Source organism: Ylistrum balloti, unplaced genomic scaffold, assembly GCF_031769215.1.
Source record: "Ylistrum balloti isolate Yb309-2 unplaced genomic scaffold, AGI_CSIRO_Ybal_v1 Utg369952, whole genome shotgun sequence".
NCBI classification, from domain to species: domain Eukaryota; kingdom Metazoa; phylum Mollusca; class Bivalvia; order Pectinida; family Pectinidae; genus Ylistrum; species Ylistrum balloti.
Genome location: NW_026782054.1, coordinates 73,372 through 89,637, shown reverse-complemented (window position 1 = coordinate 89,637; position 16,266 = coordinate 73,372). Strand labels below are relative to the sequence as shown.

At 33.2% G+C, this 16,266-nt stretch overlaps 1 protein-coding gene across 1 annotated transcript in view; it reads left to right on the top strand.

Moving 5' to 3' along the window:
- LOC132547377 (kinesin-like protein KIF12) overlaps positions 1 to 16,266 on the top strand; it is a 62,402-nt gene that overhangs the window by 41,388 nt on the left and 4,748 nt on the right. The window contains exons 8-17 of the mRNA XM_060211136.1: positions 1,337 to 1,495; positions 3,269 to 3,352; positions 4,698 to 4,816; positions 9,930 to 10,034; positions 10,449 to 10,529; positions 10,843 to 10,933; positions 11,746 to 11,830; positions 12,108 to 12,215; positions 15,204 to 15,372; positions 16,057 to 16,199. Coding sequence (XP_060067119.1) covers positions 1,337 to 1,495; positions 3,269 to 3,352; positions 4,698 to 4,816; positions 9,930 to 10,034; positions 10,449 to 10,529; positions 10,843 to 10,933; positions 11,746 to 11,830; positions 12,108 to 12,215; positions 15,204 to 15,372; positions 16,057 to 16,199 — 1,144 coding nt within the window. The remainder of the gene's footprint in view (positions 1 to 1,336; positions 1,496 to 3,268; positions 3,353 to 4,697; positions 4,817 to 9,929; positions 10,035 to 10,448; positions 10,530 to 10,842; positions 10,934 to 11,745; positions 11,831 to 12,107; positions 12,216 to 15,203; positions 15,373 to 16,056; positions 16,200 to 16,266) is intronic.

The following is a 16,266-nucleotide window of genomic DNA, read 5'->3' as shown; positions in this document are numbered from 1 at the left end:
ATCCAAGTATCATAGATATAGATAGTAAGTCAAAAACAGTCTTATTTCAAAAAGTGATTCATACATGCTATTTTGAATGATCCCTTCAACCCAATGTTTGCCCATGTGTTGTTATTCCAATACACTTTACTAGAAATTCCTGTTGTGTTATGTCAGTTGTGACACAGAAATCCATGAAACTGGAAAGTATCAAATATTTATTATCTATAAAAGGTTGGACTGTTAAAAGGATTTTTTTAACTTGTTTTGTCTTTGAATTCAAAATTACCTGTTTAAAGGAGTTGGTAATCTTGTCTGAAATTCTTCATATCTTTGAGCTAAACCAATATCATTATCTAAACTGAATACACGCCAAAAAAGTTCCTATTTGCCTTCATAAGTTTCAGTATTATTGATTGAGAGTATACGTGTAAGCTAATCAGCATCTGGAAATCTTTGTCAAACATGTTGTTTATTCAAAAGTCTCTTTTGTTCCTTTTGTAGAACTCTAAACACTAAATATAGGAGAACTTACAAATCCTCTTAGGACGGTGTTGAATTTGAAATGCTGGTAAAGTAGTGGATATGAAATAAAAATATACTGGTTAATTAATTGTTTATGTATAGGCTGTAAACAGTATGTTTTCAAAGTCAAACCTCGTTATCTCGAACTCTTATAACTCAAAGACCCTGTATAATTTGAAGTATTTTGTCGGTCCCGACTGGCCAGACTTTACGAGTAAACAAGTAATCAGATAAACCTAAGTTTTCCCACGACTTTGGACAACCAGGTTCGGCTGTATTTTTTTGTGAAGTAACTCTTAGATATTGATCTGTTTCCACTGAGATATTAATTGATCAAGCTTTCAGTGGTAGACATTGAAAAATACAATGTACAATGATACGTAGAGGTGCAATATGAAATAGGCTTTGCCTTTCACTTCAAGTGGGAGGGTACATTGGGGATAGGGTATACGTTGGCATTTCTGCAAAACTAAAATATGGGTAAGGTTGTCTTATTGCCAGAGATGTGGTCAGTTGTCAATAACACAACAAAATACAGAGCTGGTACAAACTATAATCAAACAACTGTAAAATCATTAATTTTGGTGGGTTGTTTATTTTATTGTTGAATTTGTTGTTAATCCACAAATGTATATGTCCATGAAATGTTTGGGAGATAAAAATTGATATTGATCACCTGGTATTGTGACTGATGGATTGTGAGAGCAAGATTTATACCTGAATACAAATTCCAAGCATTGTTCACATTTCTGTGAAACTACAAAATTTAAGCCCAGACTAAATATGTGATTTTTCAGTATTGAAAGTTAAAAACAAATCTTTTATTTTACAGGAATGAAGAACCGTCAGACAGGGTCGCATGGTCTTAATGAGACGTCAAGTCGTAGTCACAGTATGATGACGTTGTCCATTGACTCTGAGCTTCAGGATCCCGAAGATGAAAACTTGTATGTTACAAAACGTGGAAAGCTCACGTTTGTGGATCTAGCAGGTGTGTTGACATTATAGAAACCTATATACACTTTATCTTGATCAGAAATATGTAAATTGTTACCAAAACTAATTTAATTTTAAAATTGAAATAAAATTAAAGTAGGCCCGCACTGAGGTTGTTGAACTCTGATTGTTTGAAGTTTTCAGGTAATTCTAATATAAAGTTTTCTTTGAAAGCAATCCAACCTAGTTGTGGCAAGTCTAGATCTTATTATGTGTTCTATTAGCATGAAACAGGTCAGTTGACGGGAATGTTTACCTTTATATCCATATCAAGTATTGATACCTTCTGTATCCGAGTTGTTCTGAAGACAGCATTTTGGGTCACTATTCTACTGAATTAGGTCGAGACACTGTCTGAACCAAGCTTTGTGGCAGCCAATTATATTGCGATCAATCTATACCATATATATTAGTATTTATTCAAAGACCGCCTTATGAAGGATGAAATTCGTGGAGTGGTTGGGGTGGAGTAAGGAATGGAAGATAGGCTTTCTCCTTCGTAATTAAATTATGACATTTTTTAAAGTCATATTTACACTGAAGATTAGTAAAAATGGGTTTTATATCTGATCATGAATTTTGGTGGGTCAAGGTCAAAGAATCTTGTGGATGTTTGAAATAATGCAAGTTTGTGTACAATATATCTTGCACATATAATGCCTCAATGGTCAGATGACTGATACATCAAGATATATCTTAAATAAGAAATTTTATGTATTTTGATTATTCTAAGATGGACCCGATTATCAGACACAAAAAAAAGACTTAAAAATTATCAAATTCCTAAATATTCACAGACATTCTCCAAAATTATTTAAGTACACATGTACTTGAATGAGTAAAATAACAGATATTGTAATGTCTGATCCCCTTTTGTCTGTTGTTTGGGATTTGTGTAGTGTTTTGAATTCATTAAATCCCTGCTTTGACATTTTTTATGACAGGGAGAAATTGATTAATGATTGTCAAGCAGTATAGAGGTTCTGTCTCACTGTTTCTTGGTGGGGGTCCATATTTGAGAAGCTGAGATTTTGGATATGAAGGATAGGGGTATAAATGCTCTCACCAGGTCAATGTGCCATATCTATCTGATGCATTTCATATGTAAATGCTGACTATGGGCAACAATAAACAGATAACAGGGAGTTTTAAACTTAACGTACCTTGTAACAATATGGCTAGGCAGATCTAAAGAAGGTTGACACAAATTCAGTCAGCATGGTAAAGGTTAAATTTTAACGACATAATGTGTTTGAGAGTGTGAAATAGATGTTTTTGTATGGAAATTTTTGTAATAAAAATCTGAAAACAGGGAATTCACATGCATTTGGGGATATAAAAATCACACTTTCTAATGTAATTTTAGTCCAGATTGGGTGATAGATGGTTATAAGAAAGAGTTGTGTAATACTGATGGTATACCTGGATAATTCTATAATGCAAAGTGTGTACCCACAGTATGGGAATTTAAACTCATCAAGAATGATACAGACACCCAAGCTTTTACAGACTGTAACTAGATGATATGTGTATATTAATTATTTCTATATAAAATAACACAAATTTCTCTACAAATTCTTAAGATATGAGGTTTGAACAAATTCAAATATGGGTATTATAGATATATGAATTTTTTCTCAGTGTAATTTTTTTTGAAATGGGTTGAAGACAAATCAGAAAATTCAGAAATCAGACCCAAGATGTCTCCTCAAAAGGTGAATACACAAGGCAATGTGTAACCTGTATGTTATCATTTTGTTTTCCACAGGAAGTGAAAAAGTGAAGGATTCTCATTCCACAGCAGAGACACTTATAGAGTCCAACAACATCAACAGGAGTTTACTGGTGTTAGGTAAGTACACACAGATCATTAATTCCTGATGAATCAAAGAAATAATGTTTTGGTCAAGCTGGATGTAAATTCCTGATAAAGTAAAGTGTAAATACAGGTCAAGATAATTAATCCCTGATAACGTTTAGCTTAAATGTAGGTCAAGCTGAAGAAATTCTTATAAAGTACAGACTAAATATAGGTTAAGATCAACTATAGACTAAATGTAAGACAAAGTGAATAAATCCTGATCAATTATAGATTAAATATAGGTTAAGGTGAATACATTCTGACAATCCTGATCAAGAAGACGAAATATAGGTCAAGGTGAATAACTTCTGATCAACTATAGACTCAATATAGGTCAAGGTTAATAAATCCTGAAATATAGGGCAAGGTATAGGTATGTACGCAAAGATGGGCTATTACTGAAGTCTAAGAAGGGGTCGTGATCAAGGTGAATATGCATTTCACTTTTAATATCAGCAAATTAAAGGTCATGAAGTGAACATTTGAGTATGCCAGGGCTCTCACACCCCATTTTGGGACTGGGGCCTGGGGCCCTTACAATCGGGAAAAATAGCGGCATTTTCCTTAGAAGTGGGAAAACTTGGGGTCTAAATTGGGAAAAAAGATACTATTTTGCATTGGGAATGGGGCCGAATATCGGCCCCAAACCTGGCAGATCGAGAGCCCTGTATGCTAAATGTGAAGTCAAAGTTAACTTGAAAAGATCTGGTTTCAATAAAAGTCAAGGTTAGTCTGTGTACAAAAATGTCAATAATTCCTTATCAGTTTTAGACTAAATATATACAATGTACTTAAAATCAACAACACAATTAAGACCCGTACATTTTCAATAGAAAATTCACCATTTTTGTTCCCAGTAAATACTTTTGGGGATACAAAGATGTCAACCCGAGGGGTAAAAAATTTTGGTTGTTCCATGTGTACCATATACTTATATCCAACATAGGCAGATGTTGGAGAATAATAGAATCTTTCATCCCCTTTGAGATGAGTTTGGTGGACAAAAGTTAGTAGCACCTTTTGATACAAATTTAGAGTTAGGTACAGTAGAGCCAAAACTATGTATAGAGATGTTTAGGGTAACAGAAAATCTAATCTTGATTCATGGGGATAAGATCCTGGAATGACAGGATTAGTGGTAACTGAGTGTTTGGACAATTCAGAATGTCACATCACTTGATATGTGTGTAAGTTAATGTTGGCTTGTTACAAAGACAGTCATTGTATCAATATAAGGGGTTTCTTGAAACAGACTATAATGAGCAAAAGTCATTGTTATTATTGATGTGCTCCATTACAAACATTGACCACTAAATCTATGATTTGTTATTATCAGGAAACTGTATTTCGTGCCTTGGTGATCATCGAAAAAGAGGTGGCCATGTTCCATACAGAGACAGCAAGCTGACTAAACTGTTGGCGGACAGCTTAGGGGGCAGTGGGGTCACTCTCATGGTAAGCAGGCAAAAGTATTAGAATCTTGTAAGTGTATGGGAGAAATGATATCTTGTAAGTGTTACAGGAGGGAAAAAAGTCTTGAAAGCAACATCAGTAAGAGAATCTTGTATGTGTATGGGAGAAATTGAATCTTGTATATGTTACTGGAGGGAAAAAAATTTTGAAAGCAACACCGGAAAGAGAATCTTGTATGTGTATGGGAGAAATAGAATCTTGCATATGTTACTGGAGGGAAAAAAATTTTGAAAGCAACACCGGAAAGAGAATCTCATAAGAATATGGGAGAAATAAAATCTTGTGTTACAGGAGAAAAAAAATATTGTAAGTGTATTCCAGTAAGAGAATCTTGTAAGAATATTGGAGAAATAGAATCTTTAAAGTGTTACCAGAGGAAAAAATCATGAAAACGACTCCAGAAAGAGAATCTTGTAATTGTATTCCAGAAATAGAATCGTGTGTGTTTGCAGGAGAAATAGAATCTTGTAAGTGTAAACTAGGAGAAATAGACCCTTGGAAGTGTGCAGGAGAAGTAGAATTTTGTATGTGTAAAGGAGAAATAAAATCTTGCAAGTGTACAAGAGAAAAAGAATCTTGTAAAGTACAGGAGGAAAAGGATCTTGTATGGGCATTTGAGGTACAGAATCTTGTATGTATTCAAACTGTCTACCACAGATCTATTCTGGAAATAAAGAGGCCTTTTTCAGCACTTATATTTCAGTTTAATTACCATATGTCAGAGATAACATTGATTTTTCAACTACATGTCATGCAACTTGAAACAAGCTTCATACCAGCTGGGATTTCAACCCTAAACATGAAAAGGCTGCACACATTTATTAACAAGTCATATTTAATGATGAGCTATAATGCTCCCATTCCTGATGACAACCTAAAACGCTTCGTAAATGAATCGTTAAATTTGTTTGACAAATGACTCATGGGATCTGTAGTATTGGATTTTTTTCTGGATCTTTATAGAATAAAATTACAATGGCAGTATTATACCTGAGTTGGGTGGATAAACTGGTTGTAAACTAAGCTTTTGAAAATCGAAAGTTGGCTGTTTGTATTCATTAAATGCTTTATAAATGACAAGATACGTCACAATTTTTTGTTTGAGAAATGGTTTCTGTCTGTGTTTGCCCTACACGTCAAGATTTAACACACCCAGCAAACACTGGAGAAACTGTCTGAAATATATTGAATTCTGTTATTTTGATATTTTTGATAGTTTTACTTCTTGAGGTATAATTGTATTGGTTAATAATTTCTTCTACTCTATAATAAAATACTTGTCAATATTGTATTGTCAAACTGCAAATCAGGAAAACTAGAGGCAAAACATTGATTTTATAGAACAGCCAACAAAACAAAATTTCCATCAATATGCATGTATGATTTGCATTTTTTGTCAGGAAATTATTTAAGTATTTACTATTTTCATGGAAAGGAGTGACAAAGTCTAAATAAGAAAGAAAATTCAATCTTACATGGAAAAATTGTACAAAAATAAGATGTCGTATTTATCTGTTATAAGCCTACCCACATCTATTGCTTTCAAGTTACAGACATAGATTTAATGTCATCTCATTGTCCTTTAATAAGCCCACCCCTGACATTGAATAAGATTTTGTATGCTGGCCCCCTGGGATTAATTCGGGACAAATACAACATGTAAAGATTTTGTTTTCAAACTGATAAGAATTTGCAGACCAATGACTGACTTACACATAAACATGTGGTGTAATGACAGTAATAGTAATACTGTACCACAGTTATATATATTACCGGTATCTGTTTTTGAAATGTTGATTCGTGTTTAATATAAGTATGTAGCTGGATATTGTGATACAGGTATATCTAAAGCACAATCAGAAATCAGGTTGTTGGGATAATTTGTCTTACTCATGTCAGCTTTTCTAAATTGACATAAAATGTGTGTAAAAAAGATACACAGCCACTAACTATATATTTAAATTACTTTAAACATAATTTGAAAATCTTTTAAGATTCCAAATGACTTGAATGAAAAACTTTTGAATCCTGTTTAAAAACGAAGTGATAGCAAACATCTGATCCTATAAACTGGGTAAAGAGTATGAAACAGTGGTTTCTCGGATGTGATAGGCTTGTGGAATACATTGGTTGCTTTGCCTTTATCTTTAGGAAAGTTTTGACATAAAAGTGATAAGCATATCACATTTTTTATCATACAAAGCAAGCCTAAGGGTTTCCTGTGTTTCCTGCACTACACCTGCCTCACGACCAGCCTCCGTACCTGACAACAGGTATTCATACCTGTCCTGTTCCTGTCTTAAGACCCTTATTGATCAGTCTGGAAGCTGTACAAATCTCTTGATATTGATCAAGTACAACTGTATTGTGTCTTTTCCCTTGTAAAGAAATTTGTTGAAAGCCAACTCAGTATCCTGTATAAAATCTGTATACGGCATTACATTAATGCTCTTGTCGAATTGATAGTTGAACATATACGTACAACTTATAAAAAAATTCATTGATTTTTATCAAACTATTAATAACCTGCTTCAGCTTGCTTTGGTTTTTTAAAGCTTGTGACAGTTTTTTACTGTGATAATTGATTTTAAGCTTAAGATTATATGTGCAAATATAGAAAAAATCTGTAGACAGAAAGCTTGCTAGGAATTTCATGAAAAACATAAAAAAAAATATCACAGCAATGAGATATATTGATATATAGGAATTGATTTCCTTACAATAACAGTGTTTTTAAATATCTTCCCTCTAATGCCTGCTTCCATGCAATACCTTCTTTGTATACTTAGCTAAATTGTCTCTTTATGACAAGCTTACATTGGTATACACTTTCAGATCCTGATTTGTAGATGAATGTATCTTCTTAAATCTAGGGAAAATTCAATCTAAGGAAGGACTTTTTTTACTTATAAATATTGCTGTAAGGCAATGTATCAGTGACGGTCGCCTTGCTCCAACTAAACTGATCTTTTTACATATCATATCAATCTTTTACTGTATCAGTGAGATTTAGTAAGTTTAGAGAGTATTTCAAGGGTGAATATTTTTCATTAATTATGATACTATGAAGATGAAATACAGAATGTCAGTCTGTTTCATTGTTTCCATGAAAACTATGTCCTCTTTGCTTCAAGCTCTTGGCAAAACTTTCAAAATTTGAATATTTGAAATGACAACCTTTAATAACGATAAGTGAAACAATCGTTATCGGTGACAAGAATGGATACGGATGCTAATTAAGTTTCTTCCTTCATTAAATTATTAGTGTTAGTAATCGTTTAGTCTCTTTAATGTTTTATTTAAGTTTGGGTATTATATGAGGCATGAATTGATCAGATGAAAGTTTTTAATCTTTAACATAGAATTGTTGAACTGCGAGACAATAAATTGGTCGATCAATGTCGTCTCATGTGACCACTGCCTGGCCTGCTCTGTTGATATAATGTAGATTTTGGAAAAAATCATAAGGTAGTTTTGTTTTGTGATAGAAACTGCAGTAAAACCTGTGTAGAGTAAGGAAGCCTTTAAAATCAGGTATATTACTGTAAATCACTTAGATTTTGGGAATACTTTATTTCACAAACTTAACTTTTCAGACATATTTGCAAATACATGATTTTGTGAATGCTGATCTAGAAATTACTTAGAATTTGCCAATGATGAGTTATTAGAGACAGGACAAATCAAGAACCTGATATTGGTAACCAAATCAACGTGAATGCCAACCAGGATTTGAATTAGCGACTTACTCTCTTCATGTACTAATGCGAAAATAAATCCCACTCAAAACGTTAGTGATTTACAGTATCCGATAGGTGGTTGCTATACACAGGATCAGTTAGTGATTTACAGTATCTGATGGGTGGTTGCTATACACAGGTTCAGTTAGTGATTTACAGTATCTGATAGCTGCTTGCTATACACAGGTTCAGTTAGCGATTTACAGTATCTGATGGGTGGTTGCTATACACAGGTTCAGTTAGTGATTTACAGTATCTGATAGGTGCTTGCTATACACAGGTTCAGTTAGCGATTTACAGTATCTGATGGGTGGTTGCTATACACAGGTTCAGTTAGTGATTTACAGTATCTGATAGGTGGTTGCTATACACAGGTTCAGTTAGTGATTTACAATAGCCGATATGTGCTTGCTATACACAGGATCAGTTAGTGATTTACAGTATCTGATGGGTGGTTGCTATACACAGGTTCAGTTAGTGATTTACAGTATCTGATGGGTGGTTGCTATACACAGGTCCAGTTAGTGATTTACAGTATCTGATGGGTGGTTGCTATACAGAGGATCAGTTAGTGATTTACAGTATCTGATGGGTGGTTGCTTTACACAGGATCAGTTAGTGATTTACAGTATCTGATGGGTGGTTGCTATACACAGGTTCAGTTAGTGATTTACAGTATCTGATAGGTGGTTGCTATACACAGGATCAGTTAGTGATTTACAGTATCTGATATGTGGTTGCTATACACAGGTTCAGTTAGTGATTTACAGTATCTGATAGGTGGTTGCTATACACAGGTTCAAATTGGTTGGCAATTGATATCCTTCATCCTCCTTTGTAAGGGTGATGGATCTTTGAATGATTGATTTTTTTTATTATTGATATTTCTGCCTAGTTGAAATTCACTTTGCTATGATTTTTTATTAAGAATCATAGACACAAGCAGTTTTTAATTAGAATAATTATCAGGGCTCTCTCTCCCCATTTTGGGACTGGGGCCCGGGGCCCTTAGAATTGTGAAAAATAGCAATGTTTTCCTTAGAATTGGGAAAACTTGGGGTCAAAATTGGGAAAAAAAAGATACTATTTTGCATTGGGAATATTCAGCCCCAAATCTGGCAGATCGGAGCCCTGATTATAGATTAAAATTTACACATTTTAAATAAACATTACTCTGGTTTTTACCTGTTAATGTGTATTTATTACATTATAGTGTTGATGGTTTAATCACCAGGTACTTGAGTTTGCTAATTTTCAGGCTTTCTACATGTATAATGACTAATAAGAAAAAACAAATGTCATTACCTTGATCAAACATCAAACATGGTGATTATTTATATATAATTTTATTTTAGATTGCCTGTATCACCCCTTCCTCACATCACATATCGGAGACCATGAACACGCTGAGATATGCCAGTAGGGCCAAGAAAATCAGAACTAAACCACTAGTCAAAATGGTAAGAGCTGTTACCCTGGTGTCTCCAGTGTTATGAAAGTTACATTAAACAACATCTTTCACATTTCATTTGAAAAGTAGTTCTGGATCTTATTAAGGTTTCCCTTTTAGATGTATCTGTTATTCAGTTTTGCAGTTTGATTAAGAAATCTATTAGAATTTCCTGGTAAATTAAGTGCTAGTGAGACAGGGACATTGAAATATATTGTACAAATATCCCCTGTTTACATTGGTCAGGTTTATGTATTAATTTGTGTGTAGTTCTGGTCTTGTAGCTGATTATTCATTTTCTTCTTTTCCTGTGAAGTATTGAAAACTAATCAATAATTAATATCTATATGATACAGTTTTTTATAATTCCATGCATATGTACAAATATAGAAAAACATGAACATTTTCTCTTCCTTCATATTAGGATCCAAGAGAAAAATTGATTATGAGTTTAAAGAGAGAGATAAAAATACTCAGGAACGAAAACCAGTATTTGCGTCAACAGGTAAGTTCTTTTCATTGTAACTTCAATTCTTTTTTGTTTTAAAAAAAGTATTTGTTAACCTTCAAAAATATGTTTATGATGCTATTTTTAGAAGAACACAGGTAATTCTCAAGGGTCAAAATTTATGATAGCGTAAAAGAGTAAAATTATTTTCATTACAGAAATTTGTAAAATATTATCAGTATGTATTCCTTGTTCAAAGACATGTGATATTGAATAGAGAACTTTCATATCAAGAAATAAGATGGTGATTTTGAAGTAAATAACCCAATAGAATATCTAGATAACACAAAAAATATTCAAATATTTACAGTTGGAGTTCCCAGAGAAGACAAAAATTGCCATGCAGAAAGAGGATGATGAAAAATACAAGAAATTTCTAAAAGAGCAAGAAAACAATAAAAGTAAGTGATAATCAGCTTTCCTGTATTTTCAGTTTCTGATACCCTTAAAAAATCATTGTCACTAAAAATGTCATTAATCATGATTTTAAGGTATGTCATTTTCTGTCCCTTTCTTTATCATGATTTTAAGGTATGTCATTTTCTGTCCCTTTCTTTATCATGATTTTACGTATCCATTATGGTTTTATTTACATGTAAATATAACACAATAAGGTGGATACCAAAGTATTCTGATAGAGCTCCATAGACAATAGGTATATAATAAGTAGATAAAAGATGGACCATCAATATCAGGGATTTAGTGACTTTGTCAATGTGATTTGTTGATATGATTCGGATGGTTGGGCTAGGTCTGATGACGGTTGGCCTTGCCATCCCAAACATGTCGAATAAAAAAATAGACAAAGTCAGTGAATCCCTGGTGTTGATATTCCTTCCTTTATCTACTTGCTACATGTAGATATATATGTGAATAACAAATTTAAAAGCTTCATGGGGTTTGTTATCTGACATCTCATGTTTTCTTCATTAGGGTGGCATAGGAAAGTTCATTACAAACTCTTGTGTTACACTGACACAGGTTTAAGAGCCTGTTTATCAACAAGTCTAAACCTGCCTACTTTTTACCCTCCACGATATACTAATGTTAAGGAAAACATAAGCTTTTCATAATATTTGTGTGCCATCTGTAATCTTCATGATGGTGACAGTAACTCAGAATTTCTCAGTGGTTCTGATGTTGATTACATAATTAATTAGCTACATCAAAGATAAATGATTGACATTTCCTGTTATATCTTTATCAGGCGGAGACAAACCCAAAACTGACCCCAAATCTGAGGAAGCAGGATTATATGAAATGTTACAGGAGTATATGATTGAAAATGAGGCTTTGAGGTAGTGTATATTTTTAGGAAATAGTTAAACAAAAATTTTGAATTTCAAGCAGGTTTGCTTTGTTAAAATGGTCTTCAACAAATGATGTAATTGAAAATGAATGGTTGAAAGAAATTGATAAAAGATGAAGCTTGGTCATAAAAAATTCATATGAATATGTAATTTCTTATTTAACATGAATATGTAAATTCTTACATGAATATGTAAATTGTCCGCATAAATGAAGATCTAAAGCTGAATACAGTGCTTTATGTTTCCTGTATATTGTGTTCTAAAGGACAGAAAATGCTGATCTGCATGCAACAAAGGATAAGATTCGACGAGAGCAACAATTACTGTACAAAGACAATGAGAAGATGATGAAGAGAATTGAAGATCTAGAAAGGTACAGAAAGGTTTGAGTGCTACTTGGTACCATTGACTTCTTGGTTTTTTCTCTCTGTCCCACTTAGTATAGGGTTGAACACTTCTGACGGCTCAAATATGTCTTAAATACAGTAAAACCTCAATGCCACTTGTTTGTCTTCTCTGATCCAATATTTGGATATCTCCCTCTTTATATCACCTATTTCCTTTACTGCCAAAAATTGTTTAACAAATGGTGGCAGTATAACTGGATTTCACTGTATCGTTTGGATTAAATTTCAGTACTAATTTTTTCCATTCAACTGCAGAAGTTGATTTAGTGTGATGTTTGGAGATTGTAGGGTATATATTGTGATTTTACTGGAAATGTGTGTCGCCATGTAGAATTTACAGATGTTTTGCGCAGCATGATTTATGGAGGAAGTTGCCATCTACCTTATATCATATCTCTGACTTTTTACTGTCTTGGAACTCTTTTGTATTGAAGATTTTTCACAATGATATACCATGTAGCCTTAAATAACTAATTATTCCTGTGTCAGTTTATAAATTATGCTGATATATGTCTATTTTTCTTCTAATTATTTGAAAATTAGACCAAGTTGTAGAGTTTCTTGTTTCTCAGTGAAAAAAGCATCACAGTTCATTCAATTTAAATTGCAGTTTACATAATATTTATCAAAACATAATTTTTAAGAAAATTTTAATTTTCAGCAATTTCTTTGGGTAAGATTTAGAAATAAGTAAAATAAGCATGTAATTTGGAACTGAAATTGGGTCTGTTTTGTGAGATGGTGTGTACTTTAGTAGGTGTTTTTATATAACAGTCAATTACTGCATGCCATTGTTCAAAGTCTCTTGTTTAGCGTTCACTCTGTAAAAAAAACCATTAGATATCATATACAGTGCATGTGTTTGCATTGAAAAAATATAATAAAGGTGTTATTTTGAAGGACAGAAGAGACAATTAAACATGCTCGCCATACTCAAGAGAAAACATGTTTTTCAATTCATTTTCATTTGACATTGATAAATTTTGAATTTCACCATGATTTGATATATTTATGAAATATTGTTTGCTGGAGACATTTCATTTCCTGGTAGAATAATTTATGATTCTGCAGTATAATGAACATTAATTTTATAGGTAATGAATGGTATAGAGAATAGCAGCCCAGCACTAGATATGTCAAGGAAAACAAATACCTGCAACATTGATTCAACCAACAGAAGTTACTGTTGGCTCATTAAGTAGGAAAAATTTCACAAAAAAAATTTAATATCGTTAGCAAGTATGATAAGAGCATGATTGTTTCTATTGTCCTAAAAGAACAGTGAATTTACTCCATATAACAGTTCAATAGTGTTAAGTTAACAAGCTGGCTTTGAACAATTTGGCTCAACAGAGAAAGCAGATGTACCAACTTCAAGTATGGTAGGATTCTTGATAGTATTATATGTAGATTTCTTGGGAAAGAAAAAAAAAAAAGAAAAGTGCAGAAATTTAAATGAGTTTTCTGTAATATGATAAAATGGTTTGAAAACTTTTTGTGAAAGTATAGCAATCTGAAAGAAGGCTTTCTATGAAGCTATATATCTCAAGAAAAAATGGTAATATTATGTGATAAGTGAATGAGAATTTGAATGTTTTCCCAGGAAATTTAAATCATGACTAGAGGCTAGTGCTAGCTCATGTAAGATTCATAGCTTTAATACTTTCTTTAACCACGTCATATATTTCATTGATTTCTGGGAAGTGTTTTTTTTTCATTTTTCAATCCATTGAACTGTTTTCTTCAATTTCAATAAACAGAACTTGTTTGCCCGTGTAAGATTTAAGCACAAGGTAACTAGATGAATTCCTGAAAGTGTTTGGAATTTATAATTTGAAATACTATGAAGATTATTTTTTGTGATTGAAATATGATTGATACAACCCTTAGTATCCTCTTGTTTTAAAAATGCATGATGAAGAGAAAAAAAGACTAAAGTTATTTGAATTCATTAAACAACATTTAGCACCATAGAAGCTTAACATTAAAGGTATTTTTCCCCTTTTTTATTGTATCCTCACAAAAATTGAACATAGTATCCTTGAAAATAACTTTTACAGTAATTATGATGTCAAAGGTATACCAAATAATATGTATATTTCACTAATTAATTTAGTCTCAGGATCTCAAATATTAATATTGTACCGGTAAGTCATTATAAAATGGCTGTCGGTTAATTTTGTAAGATTACCGAAGTCTTCATAGGTAACACTACTGAAGTTGAATTATGTAAGTAAAGTACAGGTACCACAATTGACAATTATAAGGTTGCTACAGTAGTGGTTGTCATGGCAACATACTATCAATTATTTTTTGGTTTTTTTTTTTTTTTGGTTTTTTTTTTTTTTAATGATTTAATAAATATTAATGTTACTTAGTTCGTGAAAACAATTTTGTTTTACTATAATATATATATATATATATATAAAGTTTGGGACAAATAATAAATATGTTGTACATGTACTAATGAGTTGTTTTGGAGCAAGGTTTAGCATTGTAGTTTGGAGGAAATCAGTATTTAGTTGGTGATTGTACAAAACTTTTTTATTATTAATGTTCTGTATGCTGATATAGATTAAAACACAAGACAGTTTTACAAACTTCGTAAGACATACTAAATAGACATGGCCATATGTAATGTTTATCCAGAAAATGATTTATGAAATAGACCATTTTGTTTGTTTTAAGTATTGTTTAATACAGTGTACCTTGAAATGGATATTTCTAGTACTTTAATATGTAATTTTTAGGATGTTTTAAGTATTTTATTCATAATCGGGGGGAAATTGGCCATTAATTTTGCAGAATCATTCAGAAATGTGACGTATTTCAGAGAAGGGCACATGTCTGGACAGTTAACATTTATTGCTCTGGCTGTTTTCGGTTCCATGGACACTTTCCTTACGGAAAAAGTGCTGTAACGATGCTGATTTGAACTTTGTTGTATATTACAGGTTAATTGGTCCAACTGCCTGGCGACGCCCACCAGTTGACCCCTACAGCCAGCCTTCGTCCAATGCTCCATCACAAGTTCAGTCCCCTAGACAGTCTCCTGCTTTGCCATATCGCTCCCCTCAACCGAGCGGTCAGCCTTTCCCGATTGGCCAGCAAGGTCGTTATCCGGTAAGTATATGCTCTGAAATGCTCGATACTCATGAAGTCTAGTCCTGTAGTCACCGACTGAGACATTACCCAGTAAGTCTGTGTCTGATATTGATAAAGTCTAGTCCTGTAGTCACCAACAGAGATATTACCCAGTAAGTCTTTGTCTGATATTGATAAAGTCTAGTCCTGTAGTCACCAACAGAGATATTACCCAGTAAGTCAGTGTCTGATATTGATAAAGTCTAGTCCTGTAGTCACCAACAGAGACACTACCTGGTAAGTCTGTGTCTGATATTGATGAAATCTAGTCCTGTAGTCACCAACTGAGACATTACCCAGTAAGTCTGTGTCTGATATTGATGAAATCTAGTCCTGTAGTCACCAACAGAGACATTACCCAGTATGTTTGTGTCTGATGAAGCCTTCTAGTCAACTTCAGCATATATTATTCAACGTTTCGTACCCAAGTGGCTGTGAGGTATAGAATAGTGTCAGTATTTCTTAGTGTGTTGTTACGAATGTATGAATCATTTATAATGGTTTTGTATATGCCAAATGCTGTACAATCTATATATGTCTAATCAGTCTTAACGTAGAAGAGTAGATATAGGACCTAAATTCAGAGTGAATACTAACCTCAACAGAATAGTTGAACTTCTCAGCCAATGACACTGCAGTGCAATAAAGCTTCAATATTTACAGTCACAAGAGCAGTATGCTGTAGCACCGAGTCCTAATGGGGCAACCAGAGGCAAGGGTCCCCCACCACCTCCTCCACCCAATAATAGCAAGCCTCGTCGACCCCCTCACAGACTGGCAGAACCCATCATGAGACCTGCTTACGTGTAAGTATTTATCTATCTGGCCCACCCCTAAGTTGTTACTCCTGAGTTGTTACTTGACAAAATCACT